The sequence below is a fragment of the Mus caroli genome, unplaced genomic scaffold (assembly GCF_978045245.1).
Source record: "Mus caroli unplaced genomic scaffold, Mus_caroli_1 scaffold_7, whole genome shotgun sequence".
Lineage (NCBI taxonomy): Eukaryota > Metazoa > Chordata > Mammalia > Rodentia > Muridae > Mus > Mus caroli.
This window is the reverse complement of record NW_028227262.1, coordinates 97,161,029-97,177,580: the sequence shown is the minus strand read 5'-3', so window position 1 is coordinate 97,177,580 and position 16,552 is coordinate 97,161,029. Positions and strand designations below refer to the sequence as shown.

General features: G+C 38.8%; 1 protein-coding gene across 1 annotated transcript in view; it reads right to left on the bottom strand.

Annotated features, from left to right (window-relative positions):
• The window catches only part of Skap2 (src kinase associated phosphoprotein 2), a 154,550-nt gene that overhangs the window by 39,744 nt on the left and 98,254 nt on the right, over window positions 1-16,552 (bottom strand). Inside the window, exons 7-9 of the mRNA XM_021165675.3 lie at window positions 12,104-12,228; window positions 11,175-11,238; window positions 10,732-10,866 (exon numbers count right to left, since the gene is read on the bottom strand). Coding sequence (XP_021021334.1) covers window positions 10,732-10,866; window positions 11,175-11,238; window positions 12,104-12,228 — 324 coding nt within the window. The remainder of the gene's footprint in view (window positions 1-10,731; window positions 10,867-11,174; window positions 11,239-12,103; window positions 12,229-16,552) is intronic.

Genomic DNA, 16,552 nt, shown 5'->3' with positions numbered 1-16,552 from the left:
GGGGTATTTTACATTCTTTACTTGAGTGACCATTGGTTCTGTTAACAGAAATAGCAGTGGGGGTAAGGGATGGGAGTTGCTCAGACAGAATGTAGAGAGAAAGAACTTTTCAAATCCCCAGATTTCTCCTCATTAGCTGCATCATAGTGAGAGTCTGATGGTCTGGGTGACCTTTACACTAAGTCTCACTTTAGAAACTCAGCAAATGTCTTTCAAATGTCACTTAGGAATAGGAACTGATTCTGCCCTACAAAGGTCCTGGCTGAGCTGGTTCTTGCCTCCAGTCTCCCTGCATGGATCCTAGGGTCTCTGGTTCTCTCAAATGCACAGTACCTTAGACCCAGAGCTCTGGGAAGAACTTTGGTGTTTTTCTACTTTCCAATTATACCAAAGAGTTTTCCATTTAAATGTCATCCTATCCTTTGCAATGGAAGCAGCTACCCCTTCTCAAGTCATCCCTTACCTTCTGTCTTGGCATTCTTACAATAATCTGTAATGAGATTTGACACAGGGCATTATTTATTTATTTATTTATTTATTTATTTATTTATTTAGTAGCCCAGGTTGACCTTGAACTCACTATCCTCCTGCCTCAATTTCTGGAGTACGAAGATTGTAAGCACTACACGTCTAGCTCTATAATTATCCTAATAGAAAGTAAGTTCATCATTTCTATGTCTAAATTCCCTGCACTCTCATGAGAATCTGGCATTCGGTGGGCTTTCAATAAATATTTGAAGAATAAAGTGAGCCACATAACAAGAGAATACATGAAGGTAATACACAGAAAGTATCACTATTAAAGAAATAAAAGTTTGGCTAGAAAACAACTGATCTGAAACAATCAGCCCCTGAGCACTCACTGGAGTGCTGAAGTTGTCACTTATACACGGGGTCTGAGAGGTCTCTATAGGCTCCCTTGTTTGAAAGACTGGTCTCCAGCCAGTGGTGCTGGGTTGGGGGACTGTGGTATCTTTCAAACATGGGACCTAGCTAGTGAAAATGGATTTGGGGACTGGGTATGCTTCAGATTGGGATGCTGACGGTGATATCTGCTTCTGGTGATTTGGAGAAGATGAATGACTTCAAAGAAACCATTTTTATGATGGGTAAGGACACAAAACCAAATTTCAGGAGCTAAAGGTAAACAGGGGAAAAAGGTATAAAGACAGGGACTAGAGTGAGCTCCGACAAGTGTGTGCACACCATGCAGAAGGGAGGAACTAGGCCCATGAACTGGAAGCAGGGATGTGGAAAGGGGGCCAGACTAGAAAGCAGGAGGGACCCATCTCCAAAGACCTCGAAAATGCCCTTCACCTCAGCCACTGAGTCTCCTTGTTCTGTGAGAAAAACTTTCTGACCCATCTCAGTTTCTGTAAGGAGGAACAAGGGGGGGCAGTGGATATGAACTGGTATGAAGTTGTCTCTTGTAAGACTCTAATGAAGTTCTACTAACAAGAAACACATCTATAAATGAATGCTTTCTTTGAAACAAAATCAAGGTAAAGCCTCACTTAAGCTTAATTAAGTTAGCTTGGATTTTTTCCCACTCTGATGAAAGCTCTGCACTATTTAACTCCAGCCCTTGCTGAGGCCAGAACTGAAGAGTGCGTATATTCATCACTGACACTTTGTTGAACTTGTCCGTTCTTATTAATCACAGCTTTAAAGTAAGCAGCTGAGATACTCTTAGGAAGCTGATATTCCCAGCTGACCTATCTGCACAAATAGTGAAGCTTGATACTCTCCTGCTGCAAACCGTCTCCACAGATGCATGTGTTTGTGTAGCTGTGTGCACACGTGTGTGCATGTGTATGCTTCTGAGACCTAAAAGAAGCAAGTGGTTTCTGTGTAGCAACTAGAAACTTTATCATACGCTATCTTCTGAAAACACGGAGAATCAAAAGCAAAAGCTGCCCGTGTCTGTTTATATTCTCCATGGGGAGAAAATCTTATCTGAAATATGAAGTCTCCAGTTTAAAGGCTTGGAATGAAGGTAATGAGAAGTTAATGCCTTTAGCTGGTAAGGTTTCTTGGTGCTAAGCGATAAGGAGCTGGTTTATGTACAACACAGCCCTGCAGTGTGACTACCTAACCCTCTGGCACAGTGTTAGGATTCTTCATCTAAGGTTCACAGGAATAATCTTAATGGGTCAGCCCCATTAGTGCAATTTTTCTTTTTGCTTTCTAGATGTCAGCATTTTTGTTTGATTGGTGAGGCTGATATTTGCTTGCTTTCTAGTTCAGAATTTTTAATATGCACACTACTGGCTTCTTTAGCAACATAAATATGTGTCTGAAAATTTATAATTCAGTGACTAAGTAAACTAAACAATCAATAATCTCTAGAGATCTACTAGGATCTTTAAGAAATGGATCTTTTTGTAAGGTCCTTCTCTTGTGCCTTTCAGTCACCCATGGCACACCTGACACACTGGACTTTAGTCTTTCCCTGGATGCTCTCTCATTCCCAGATTGTAGGTGATGAATTCTTCTGTTTGCTCATTCCTTACCAAACCCCACTACTGTGGTTTAAAGCATGATACCCAAAGCTTCAATCTGGACCATTTCATTCTCTCTTAGAACCACATATTCCCATTAAGATTTCTCAACTCACAAACTATTCAGAAATTCATTTTACACAGTCTCCAAATACAGGAATACCAGGGTGTTTTTAACTAACTTAATACAAATATTGGAGAATAAAATTACATTGTTCATTATAATCATTATTGTTTCTTGGAGTATGGAGACAGAACCCAGGGCCTGACTAGGCAAGTGCTCAACCCGCAAGCCACATTCCCTGGCCCCTGTAAGATGCATTGGAATTTGTTGAGAATAAAATTTGAATTTATAGGTGGTAATCAGTATCCATGACTGTTTTCTGTGTGTTCAAGGAATAGAGATTCATTATTATTTTCTGGGCTTACTCATATCTTTTAAAATACATTAGATTTAGCTAACTAATTTTATTGTCCAAATCTTCCCTATCTTAACTAAATGTCTGCCTCCGTAGTCAGCCAGTTTCTGAAAGTGGTGTATTAAAAACATTCTTCTATGGCTAAAGAAATGCTAAATTGAGGAATCTGTTGTTGTTGTTTTTTTAAGTCTTGTATTACTGATTTAAAGTGTATGTAGTCAGATAAAGTTTTGTCTGTGATTGTCAATAATCATTATTCTAGTGTGGTTTTCTCAGTTTACATCTTAAAGTATACATTGCCTGATATCAATACCACCACAGTAGCTTTCCCTGGGAAGGGCTGTCTGGAGTATTCTTTTCCATTTCCTTATTTTGGAACCTATATGTACCTTTGTTTCAGGTATATATCTTCTTTTTTTTTTTCAAGGAGGAAATGTAATAACTAAGTAATATATTTTAATTAAATCTATAAAAGAAAAACATACAGAGCCTGAAAATATGAGTTTCAGTATATACTATTTCCAGATCTATATATTTTGTACTCTAAGTTTCTTTTCCCCATATTTTTGTCATGTAGTTTTGTACAATATTTTGTTGCAAGCTTTGCTGAAAGTGGCAAGGAAATTGATCCCACCAACTCTTCTGGAAGTGACTATTTCCATGCCAATGAAGATCTGCTTTGCATTCTTTTTTTTTTTTTTTTAAATTAGGTATTTTCTTCATTTACATTTCCAATGCTATCCCAAAAGTCCCCCATACCTCCCCCCCGCCCTACTCCCCTACCCACCCACTCCCACTTTTTGGCCCTAGTGTTCCCCTGTACTGAGGCATATAAAGTTTGCAAGACCAATGGGCCTCTCTTTCCAGTGATGGCCGACTAAACCATTTTCTGATACATATGCAGCTAGAGACACGAGCTCCAGGGTACTGGTTAGTTCGTATTGTTGTTCCACCTATAGGGTTGCAGATCCCTTCAGCTCCTTGGGTACTTTCTCTAGCTCCTCCATTGGGGGCCCTGTGATCCATCCAATAGCTGACTGTGAGCATCCACTTCTGTGTTTGCTAGGCCCCGGCATAGCCTCACAAGAGACACTATATCTGGGTCCTTTCAGCAAAATCTTGCTAGTGTATGCAATGGTGTCAGCGTTTGGAGGCTGATTATGGGATGGATCCCCGGGTATGGCAGTCACTAGATGGTCCATCCTTCTAATCATTCTACTTGATTAAAAAAAATCTAATGTGATGTCTCCTCTAAGAGATCAATCAAGTTACCTCTGTAGTTATTTTTACCACATTACCTCTTTGCTTCTCCCTTTTCATCTCTTGTCTTACTTTTGGCCCCACTCTTCTTCATAGTCACTCTGTAGCCTCTACTGCACGATTCAGTATACAGAGCCCCAACTTACCCCAGTAAGTTAACTTTTTACTCTGTTAGTTCACCTCTTCTAGAAATTGAAAAATAAGGTTTATTTAAAAAGAAGCAATGAGTAATGACACGCTGGTTCTCCAGTCTCTGTGTTTACAGCTGCCCCTGCAATCTCAGTCTTTCCTGTATGTTCACAGCTAGGGGCCAAGCTGGGACTCCATGTGATGTGTCTTTCCCTCAAAGTTCCTCTTCTAGACTTAATAATCTGCTGTTCACAGAGTGGAAGGCATTCTGCATATATGAGGCAGGGACACAGAGATAAGAGGAGGCAGTGGATGGAGCAGGAGAGTGACAGGAAGGTGGCTTGAAAAGAAGTGTCATATTAGAAATATACAAGCTATTTTTAACAGGATTTCTATGCCAGAAAAGCACAAACAGCTAACTCATAATACATGAATATATTATATACATGTAAGTTAAAACCTAGGAAATTAAAGGTTGTAAGTAAATGATTGGATCCAAAGAGGCAAGGTAGCTGCATCCTTCAAGGCCTACATGCATATGACAGGGTAAGAGCAATGCTTGGCCTGTAATATGTACACAGGAGCATTTCTGAACTAAAGGCAATGAAAGCAAACAAGTAAGACAGGAATGGAAAGAGGGAAAAGGACTGAGGACAAGAAGGAATGGGAGAAGCAAGCAGGAGGAAGTAAAGAAAAAGCCACGGAAGGAAATGAATGTAACAAACAAGCAAGCAAACAAATGAATCACATTTCTGTTTAAACTATGTAACTGCATGTTTTTCAATGGGCATAAGGGGGATAAAAATTCATTTCACACTATTAATTAAGTACTAGGGTAGGCACAGTGCCTACTCTGATATATACATCGGCATTATTTACTTTCTTCTAGATATAATAAAGGTTTGAAAATGAAGACTTAGCAGTAACGACAGGGACTGACAGGCAGGGGCAGGGCCAGTGGAGCTTGTGGAGCACACGACGGAAGGCACCTTTTGCTAACCATCTGTGGAGGCTGTTCCACAGTTCCCTGTCCATTTCCAGTCATAGAGAGCAGCTTAGTCTGCTAGATGTCTTCTTGGAAAATAGTCCAAAGAGCTCTCCTCCTCCTCCAGACATGTGTACACCCCAGGCAGCCCTGGGCCTGCTCAGTCTCCCATCTCCAGGAGGCCTGGCCCCTTTGGAGAAGGGCAATTCCCAACCCAGAGTCTAGTCTCTCCTTTAAAATCAGGACAACAACCCTATCAAAACAGAACATAACAAGACTCCACCTCAAAATGTCTCTTCCTTAACAGTAGTTTCAGAGGAAAAAAAATGTTTCCTCTGTCTTTGACAATATTCCTCTTTGTCTTTCTCATTTTCCCAAACAGATTTTCAATACTGTCCAGGAACAAAATGGTGACAGAAAAATTGAGCTGATGTATGAAGACTTAGGAACATCCTATGTAACTTTTAATTTTATATATTTAAAAAGATTTATGTTGTACATATAAACATGAATAAAACTCTAATGTGGAAATGAGGTACAACTCTTCATAGCTCAAGATATAAAGGCTAGTGGAGATAGAGCAAACACATCCCTGTAGCCAAGGCTTCACAGCCTCAGTGCTATTGGCATTTGAGCCACATAATTAGTTTTTATGGAGCTTGTTTTGCCTATTATAGATGTTTAGGTTTAGCGACATCATTTTGGACACATGGATACACACACGCACGCACACACACAGAGCAACAGGTGATATATTTCTAACTCACAAAGATGAGTTATTTGTCTCTACCAACAAAAATCTACATGTTTTTGCATGCTCATAAATATTTAGGTTCTTATATATTATCATAAGCATTTGGGTTAATGTATATTTTTTCATAATGAAGAAATTTGTTTGCAATGCCATCAGCAACACATGGCAAACAAGTTGTATTCTAAAACTTCATATTATTATTATAAAACAATATAAAGAAGATTAAAAATACATCCCCAGTCACCAAAAATAAACAAATAGGTAGAACTCTTGCACAAAACTCTGGGTTCAACAAAAATGCATTGTGTGTTTATGTATGTGTATAAATATATATGCATAGGTAGATAGGTACATAAATAAGTACTATGTATATACGGTGCTCATAATTTATAAATTTTTTCTTTTTATAATTTCAGATAATCCTCTCAGCAGAGTATGAGATGGAAACCATCTAAAAATTTGACTGTAGTCATCTACTTGGGAGAACATATCTATTAGGAGACAGTATCAACACATTTACTAAGTTCAGTGACTTTGTTTGAAAAACAAGAAAGCCAATGGGCTTCTTGGATAACAACACTGAGATGCTAAATACACCATGGTTCTGTGAAAGTTAACTAACGCCCTTCACTGCATTCCAAAGAATGAGTGAAAAAACTGAAGTGTGTCACTTAACCGAGTGTCACTTATGACAGTGTTAGTGCTGGAGACGGCCAGGGCCCTGTGGCCTTTGAATTAACTGGGTGTTATGAGTGATGGAAGCAAAATAGAGCTAAACTGGACTGGGGGAGGTTGCAACTATTAATTGATCAAATTTGCATTTGTGCTCACTTGTTGGAAACTACTTCAAGCTTAAGTACTGGAACAGTGGTCTTTTTGTATAAACATAATAGTTTCATTGAACAATTTATAGCAGCACTTTACTTTACAGTCCAGTTTAGATGCAAGAGAGTTGGACTGAATGAATTTAAAGTGTAATTGGGTGACCAAAGAATAAAGACACCCTCTGCTGGCTCCAAATAGTCCAATCTGTCATTAAAGTTAAAAAAAAATGAATACACATACAGAGAGAGAGAGAGAGAGAGAGAGAGAGAGAGAGAGAGAGAGAGAGAGAGAGAGAGAGAGAGAAACAGGTTAATGGAATAGAAATTTGTCTTCCTGCTTTGCACTGCCCTCTCTCCTCTAGTCCACTTGACAGGAGACATTTCAAGTTCAATTCCCTAGAAAGTGGTACAGTTAATAGACTAATGGGTGTTACCATTCTTGTTAGCCAGCTGATTCTATTCAATCTGTGCCTAGAGAAACCCTGTTGATATTAATATGCCATTTCCTGCTACTAAAGGGAAAAGGTCAGGCAACTCACTAAGCTGAGGAGGGGGAAGCAAGGTTGGTTTCTAAGACTATTTCCCAAGTATTGTTTTGTCTTCAAGATTCACAGTGAGACAGAAGTGCTTTTCTGTAGTTCTAATAATAAACTGACCATACATTCTGAAATTGTGAGCTCATTATTATGTCATTAATCAATTCAACATACTTTAGCCAATATATTAGTTGTGGAAACAAATGTATGTTATAGTAACATCACAATGTATGTAAATGCAACTAGCTTATGCTAATAAGTAGTAATAAAACAGACAAAATGATGGCAAAACATTGGGGTACTTGAAGAAAAGCCAAAAACTTTCAGCCTGCCCACAATACATTCCCCTAAAAATCCCTAAACACAAAGAGATCTAGAAATTTATTCTGTTCTTTTCTGAAGTTAGTTAAAAATTCATGAATAAGAAATTAAAGAGAAATCCCTGCAATAAAGTTGGAATATTCTAACCAAAAAAAAATTCCTCTAAAACTATTTACAGTCCCACAGAATTATAAACATTTTTCAAGAAACATTTTACAACATAATTTTAAGCAATGTTTTCTTCTCACTGTTGCGACTTAAGTACTGAAGGTTTATTTCATATTAAAAATATACTTCCTAGAGCAAGAACTCGCCTTATTCAGAAGAGGGCTTTGCATTAAGAGCAGCTTGTCAATGCTTAGACTTCTTCAAATGCATCTGTGTGCTTCATCTCTCAACTCAGGGGATTCGTTTTCAACAGTATATAATTGACAGGAAATTGTGTTAAAATAGAACTATTATTTAACTCTGAGAGCATAACCAATTGGACTTTGGAGACCAACATTCCCTGTACAGACCTGGACACACCAACAGTCTGCAGATATGCCCGGAAACCTCAAAAGACTTTTAAATTTCAAAGAAGCAGTGAACGCAACAAGTTTGAGCCTTAACCCTGAAAGAGAGATGCTTTTCAAAATTAAAGTTACCTTCCCGGTTTCAATATTTAAATGAACAAAACTATAACTCTGAGATAACTTTATGGCCTCCTATGAAAAAATCCCCTCTGTAGCTGCAGGCTTCAGTTTGACAAACCTGCTGAACTGTGCAGATGTTGAAATGGCTCTCAGTTACACAGGGGAGCAGGGAGCAGGAGACATTCCACAGCTGCTTACAGCAGCTCCTTTCCCAGGGGCACAGTTGCAGGCTCTATCAAGCTCAATCACTTTGTACAGCATCGGGGGATCCCAGGCAGAGGCCAAGAAGCCTCACAGCAGCTGAAATTTCTACTAGCACTACCGCAAGAAATAACACTACTTAAAGAATAACCAGTTATTTCCAACATTACATGGCTTTTGGCCAAAAACCTCTATGTATGTGGGGGAGGTGGAGCAATGAGGAAGAACATCTGCAGTCAGAGGATGTTCTTAAGTTTCAAGCTACTCACAGGAGATCTCCCTCGAACCTTTCCTAGAGAAACAACTGAATACTTGATCTTTGTTCTCAGTGAAGTTCTTTCTTTGGGTGGTGGGGAGAGAAGATCCAAGTTGAAGAATCACAGAACTTAACAGTTAACTCAGCAACTGTAACACAGTACATTGACTGTAAAGTCTTAAAGGACTGAAATGTGTGTGGCAGTAAAACCATGTTTAAGGCTTCATGCTTCAGTTTTACATCCTCAGTCCTGTCACAAGTCCTTTTAAAGCCTAAAGTAACTGTATTAATGATGTGGTGACTAAAACCAAGCAGCCAAAGAGATTTTCTACCTGAGGTTAAATGATGCTGTGGCTGATGCCATGTCCCCAGGATGAACCAGGAAGTGGGGCTATAAACAAACAACTACAAAACAACAGAAACCCTCATGTTACTGTTCTCATCAAATGAGACTTTTGTGCTAAGTATCCTCTGGGGGGGTGGTAAGATTTAATGCATAGATGAGCAAGGACTTTTTAATAATAGCCATCATTACTATTACTTGCCCAGAACATCACATAAACATTTGTACGAATTTACCAAGCATAACAATGAAAAATAATGATGTTAGGGTCTGGAGAGATGGCTCAGCAGTTAAGAACACTGGCTATTCTTCCAGAGGACCAGGGTTCAGTTCTCAGCACCCACAGAGCAGCTCACAACTGTCTGTCACTCCAGTTCCAGAGGATCCAATACCCTCACACAACATATATGCAGGCAAAATATCAATGCACATGAAATAAAAATAAGTACATTAAAAGATAATAATGTTATGTTTTATTGTGAACTTGGACAAGGAAAGAATTGTGCTGAATTACCTCAGTTGATTCTCCCAGCAATATTATCCCCATTTTATAGATGAAGAGATCACAATATCATTGAATTAATAGTTAGAATTTAAGTCTATGCCATGGTTCTTATGTTTTACCGACTGTGATAAAAATGACTTTTGAACATTAATTTGGAGTATGTTAAATACTTTGAAATCAATTTTAAAGATGTATATTATAGCACTGCATTGCCTAATCAGAGAAATCTACATTGTTTTTAATCTCCTTTCTTCTCCACTGAGTTCTCTCTCTCTCATTGGATATTTTCTTTATCACTCTTAATAGGCAGGGAAAGGGCAATCTCAGCCTAGAGTGTTAGGCACACTGTTCTCCGTGTTGTTACACTCCAAGAATTCTAAATTTCAGATTATCAGTTTTCTGGTTTAGACACCATACAGTCACAGAGCCAGTAAGTAATTCTGCTGTAAACCAACTACTGAAGTATAACAACACTTTATCAGGCCTGAACTTTTAAAGTAAGGAAACCTTCTGATTTCCCATTTATGATAAAATACCAATTATAAAACATTCCTCAAGCCTCAGTGACCCTTGTTTACAGTTCAATGCCATTCCTCTAAGACAGTGCAATGTAATCCAGCAGAGAGGACTAGGGAGCAGAAGGCTGGTGACATATGGGATGTGCACAGAACTTCTGGTAAATGGAAGTTCCAAGACATTTAAAAAAAAAATGATGAGTGCGTTTGTGGAAAAAACTGTAAGGCAAGTCAATTTTTTAATTAAAAAATTATGTAGCATAAACAATGCTAATGAGGCAAAAGTCCCCAGAGATGAGGATTGTCTCTGCTTCACTTTTAGGTCCCTTTCACTTTCGTACGTGTGCACCCACACTTGAAATGTCTCAAGCAGAAGTCCTTTCATAAAAGAGTTTTCTTTGTCTTTGTAATCGCTCACCATTTCCTACTCGAGGTGTCAGCCTGATAACAAATCACACACACACACACACACACACACACACACACACACACACACACACACACACACAGGTGGCTCGGAAGGAGAGCATCGCCATGACTCAGATACCTGGGAGCTCCTCGTAAATCTCATCATCTATTGGCTGGCTCCTCTGCGGGCTGCTGGGGGCCACAGGATGGTCAACGTCATCATACAATTCTCCTCTTTCCTCATCATCCTCGGGAATGACATCGGATCCCAGGTCTTCAGAGTTGAAAAATAATGCAGAAGAGATTGAATTCTGTGTTTCTTAAATGAACACAACTCTGAGAACCGTCATCTACATGCAACCATTGTAGCACTGTACTCTTAACTTAAAAGCATTTTAAGTGGTCTTATAAGTGTGTGACTCTGAAAATTACCAACTGTATTCAAGTGAATGGACCATATCAGCCAATATTCTCTTTATCGCTCTCACAGAGTTAAGGAAGGCTTTATATGTGAAAACCCAAGTCAACCCGTTATTAAATTAATACGTGAGGAATGTGAAAATATTCAACTGATGTTCTTACCTTGTAATATAAATTTCAGCTGCTGGACCCATTCCTCAGCATCTTTGGGAGAGGCTGCTGTAAACTAATGAAAAAATTCAAACAATAAGAACTGGAATGGTAACCGCAATCTGGAAGGTGTGCTGCATTCTTAACATTTCTGAAAAACATTAGGATTCTTTTCATGTATAAGGGTACTGTTCTTGCAAGGATGCTTCTTATAATGTACAGTTAATTTTGACAAATTTATGTAATTGAAGCAGAGGATGATGGATTTGAAACTCTGATCAGCAGCTGGCAGCTGCACAGGGAAAAATGCTGCTTCTCTTCATCAATGTCAAAGGCAGAACTGATGAACAAAATTTGCCCTTGACAATTAGAAGACACCCATGAATTTCTTTAGACTGCAGGGTACAGTTTTCTTAAAAATGTTCTTGTCAGATTCCAACACACTACCTGACAACTTAATTAACTGGCTTTCAACTGCAATCTCAGATATTTAAAACTTATTAAACATACATTCCACATTGATGCTGGCTGATGGCTCGTGCGCTGTAGAGCTGATAAGGCATCTTTATCTTCATTTCCCCCACACCCCAAGCAATACAATATGCATTAATACTCTAATATTTTTCCTTTGATAATTTTATTCTTTCTGCTATGTAATTCTTTTAGGAAATCACACAGTTCTATTAAAGTAGATATAAAATGTTACATGTGATGTTAACTGATAAATTATAGATTCATTTGATCTTTTCCAAGGATATATCACTTGAACCGATCAGAAAACATTTAATGTATTTCCTCTCTATATGAATGTTCAATGTACAAAACAGGGTTTATATTATTAACATGTTGGGGGAAGCTGTTTTAATAAAACGTTAATGTCTTCATAAATGAAATCAGGACATCTTATCAAGTTAATTTCAAGGCAACATTAAAATTCCAACCTGATAGATACGTTTGTCGGGAGCACAGATTTCAAAACAGCAATCTTTCTTTCCATCCTTCCTAAGGGTGTTGTTCATTCTGACATCATAGCCATCTATTGCAAATTCACCTTTCTGTTGCTTGTCTATAGAAGAGAAAAACAAAGTTAGAGTTTCACTCACTCAAGGTTTTTATTTGTTGACTCAGGAGAAATTTTAGTCAGCTACTTCAACAACTCTAAACATAGAACTATTAGGGAACTGGAGGAAGAGGTCTGTGGTGCTATTCAGAAGGAAGTGTGGAGATACATGGGGAAAATCTAAGCACTAGAACTTAAATGTGCTAGCAATTTCAGCTTCACCTGAAGCCAATGGGAAAAGTGTCTACTTGAAATCTGCTGGACGTCCCTACCCACTGCTCTCAGTCCTCCCTCAGCACTGCCACGGCCTAAGCAGGCCTTTAAAACAAACTGTATTTTTTTTTTTTTCATCTTAAAAGAAGAAAAGGAAGCAAATGTGAAGCAAAGCCATGAGGATGGAGAAGAGTGAGCAGGCAAATAAAGAAACATTACTAAAAAGAACTTTGTGTAGCCAGTCAGGGGACAGGGAGCTAGAGAAAGCAGACTGGAATCCCATCAGGTACATTCAAAAGGAAAGGTGTTTTTAGTTTAGACAAATATTACTTTAGAGATAGATAAAATGGAACAGAAACAAAAGATTTAATACTCAGAAAGTAGGACGATCAGCTGTCTTCATTTAGATGGGTTGGGCAATTTTGATAGAAAATTTCCCACATAGCACATAATGCTGAAATCAGAAGTGGGACAAACTGTCTCTTTTACTGATCTCAGAGTAAGGACAGAAATGCTTCCATAATGCAGAGTTAGCCAACAATAAAATATAGATCTTCTTTTCTTAAATACAATAATTTAGCACCTGGAATAACATCACGTTATAAAGGCCATGGAGATGCTATTTTACCCAAAATATCAAATGAGAAAAAAAAAAAGAGTTAGACAAATATAACCTAAGCCTGAATAATCTATTTGTTCTTAATTTAAATCTGGGTGAGTAAAAAATTCCAGTTAATATTTTGTGCTTAATTTGGTTGAAAAAATCTATACTTAACTATAAGGTTTATAAAACTATACCTTGAAAATTACAGACCAAGTGTGTGCCTGTACATCAGCAAGAAACCCAAAGCAAGAAGATCCTGAGCTCTAGACCATCTTACTCTACGGTGGGAGCTCCTGCCTCAAAACAGAAAGGACAAAGAAAGGATACCACAACACTTTCCAATATGTGGTCCTTCGGATACCAGGAGATTCCACGACCATCTAGGTTTAAGATTCTTTTTGCTGAATTGAACACAGTTAGTGCAGTTGGGGATGTAGTTCAATGGCAAAGCATCACCTTACAAAACACCCTCAGTACTAACAAGCCCCACAGCTAGCAATTTCATGAGACTAGATTATGTAGACATGCCTTTCTTGAGGCATAGTGTACTTACACACTGTCTGAATTTCTAAGGGAAAATGCAACCCATGCAGCATGCGCAAACATGACTCATCTATGAACTCTTTGATCCAGAGAGAAATTCCTTTATGTCTGGTGCTCTCCAGACATAATTTGTAAAATACCTAACTGGAAAAATACTGAAGGAAGAGTGAAAAACAGTAAGTGGTGAATAGATTTGTTTCTTTCTCCATTCTCAAAGAAAACTAAACCATTTATTCAACAAATTTATTTTAAACACTTTAAATATGCCTGGTAGTGTTATAAGTATGTTAAGACAAAAGTTATTAATAGTACACATTATCAGATCTTTCTCACTGACATAAAAATATATGAATTACAAATGTAGGTGTTCTACAAACACCAGTCAACAATCCACTTGCACTGTAAGAGGAATTTAACTTCCACTACAAAAAAAAAAAAAAAAAAAAAAGAAAGAAAGAAAATAATAGAAGGCAAAACACTAAAGTGGTCCAAAGAAATTTTGAAGGATTTTCTTTCAACTCACTCCAGAGAAACAAGATTTTAAAGGATAGATCTGGATGGTTCAATCTCTACTCACTACCAGTTACAAACTTGACTCTACCTCTAGCTTAACTCTAATTTGACTCTAAAACTCTCATCCTTGTAACATGAGAGATGCTGGCATGCATAAGGAGGGAGTCCTACTAGGGATATAAAGTCAGTAGCACAGAGAAGAGCTGGGGCAGAGCAAGTGTGCGTCCCATACTGGCATACTCAAGAATAAGGTACCAAAATCATGTGACCTCAACTCACACCAGCAAAGCCACTTTATACAGCCCTCCCCCAAACATGTCAGGCCACATATTTATCTTCTGTTTACAAAGAGGAGAACCAGAGAAGCCATGATTGGAATTCACAGTAAACATTCCAGATTATACAGACACACTGCTGTAGGACGAACAGAAGAGGAAACTCAAACAGGTAAACGTAGGTGCCAGAGCAAGATCATGGAGCCTGGGAAGTTGCTCAGTCTGCAGAGTTCCTGTCTTGCAAGTATCAGAACCTTAGCTGAATCCCAACGACCTAAGAGAAAGTCAGGCATGGTTGTACATAATGGTGGTCTCCGCACTGGGAGGTGAAAACAGGAAGATACTTGGGTCTCAATGGTCAAACAACTTAGTCTAGTCAAGGAGATACTGGCCAGTGAGAGAATCTGTCTAAAAATAGGTGGAGGAGGAAACTGAAGAGATGACTTAGTGAGTAGCATCACTAATTGCTCTGTAAATACGAGAATGTATGTTTGAATTCCCAACATCAGTACTACAAGCCAGGTGTGCCTTCAACCCCATCATTGATGGGTTAAGACAGGTGGATCCTTAGAGCTCACTGACAAGCTGGCCAGCCTAGACAAAACGGTGAGTTTCTGGTTCAGTTAGGCACCCATCTAAAAGCAGCGAGAACAGTGATAGAAGAAAACACTCCAAGGCCTGCTCTGGCCTCTGAATGTGCACCCACCCATGTACTCACCTGCACAGACCCCTCCCCTATAAAAAGAGACAAGTAAATAGCTCCTGAGGCTTTTATGTCCACAGACACAGTGAACAGAACCACTCACAAGACTGCACACTCACGGTCCCAAATCAACAAATAGCACCTCTATTAGTGCCCCTCTCTAAATGAGACAACTGGGTACCATTTTTGATTTCTCCTTTTCTCTCCATCAACTTCCTCCATGTTCTCCTGTATATCTACTGCCATCCACCAGCATCCAATTGGCTCATCTATCTTTTTCTGCAACTATACTATTTTCTTTTGCACTGTCTCTCAAAAACATGCTTAAAATAGCAATTACTAAGATGACCATGGTGGCACATGTATTCACATGAACATGTTTACACACACACATACACACACACATACACACACACATACACACACACACAGAGAGAGAAAAGAAAACCACCATTTTCTCTACTGTCATTTTAAATATAGCAAAACCATGAAACTGAATAATTCTAAATCATTGTAAGCTGAGGGCATTTATCAAATGAGTCTTTGTAGCACCTAAGCATCTTTTCTGATTTTGTCCTGAGATTACTGAGGATGGGTACCATAGCTTCCCACCATAGAAGCTGGAGAGAGGCAAGCAAATGCTGCAGTCTGAAATCTCAAACAGAAGGAAGAAACAGAAAAATCAGGAGAGAGTTCAGAATCCATTCTCTTGGCAAAAACAGTGGTAGTGCACAGGGGTGACATCACATTTCAGGCAGTATACAGTGGTGATAACACATGTCAGGCAGTGCACAGTGGTGGTATCACATGTCAGGCAGTGCACAGTGGTGGCATCACATGTCAGGCAGTGCCCAGTGGTGGTATCACATGTCAGGCAGTGCCCAGTGGTGACATCACATGTCAGGCAGTGTACAGTGGTGGCATCACATGTCAGGCAGTGTACAGTGGTGGCATCACATGTCAGGCAGTGCCCAGTGGTGGCATCACATGTCAGACCTGGCCTTCTGCTGGTTTCCTTTTTGGTGGGAAGCTGCTTCTATTGCTTGTAAGAATGTAAACTTAGTACAAATGCCTAGCACATATAAACATGTATTTGTCAATATTTGATGCTATCTGTCAGTTATACTTAGGGTCTTTTTCCTCTGTGAACAAGTTATATTGTTTCTGTGAGTTCTAATGCCTGGTAGGAGGGAGAAGAAAAGATATCCCTCAATATTAAACCCCTTCACTAAATTCTTCAAAAATCCTTAGCAAGTTATTCTAGGACTTCAGTTAAAGATAAACGAACACTCTCCTTTTGTTTATTTAGCTCACAGAAACAAAGGTTATGGTGCTTTAAATACACTTTTTGGTGTTCTGAGCTATACATAAAGATATATAGAGTACTATCTGCTGTGGAAAATATTATCAGCTACATATATTTGTTACATAAAGGCCCAGGCCTATGAATGTATGAACACATTTATGGAGCCAAAGGAA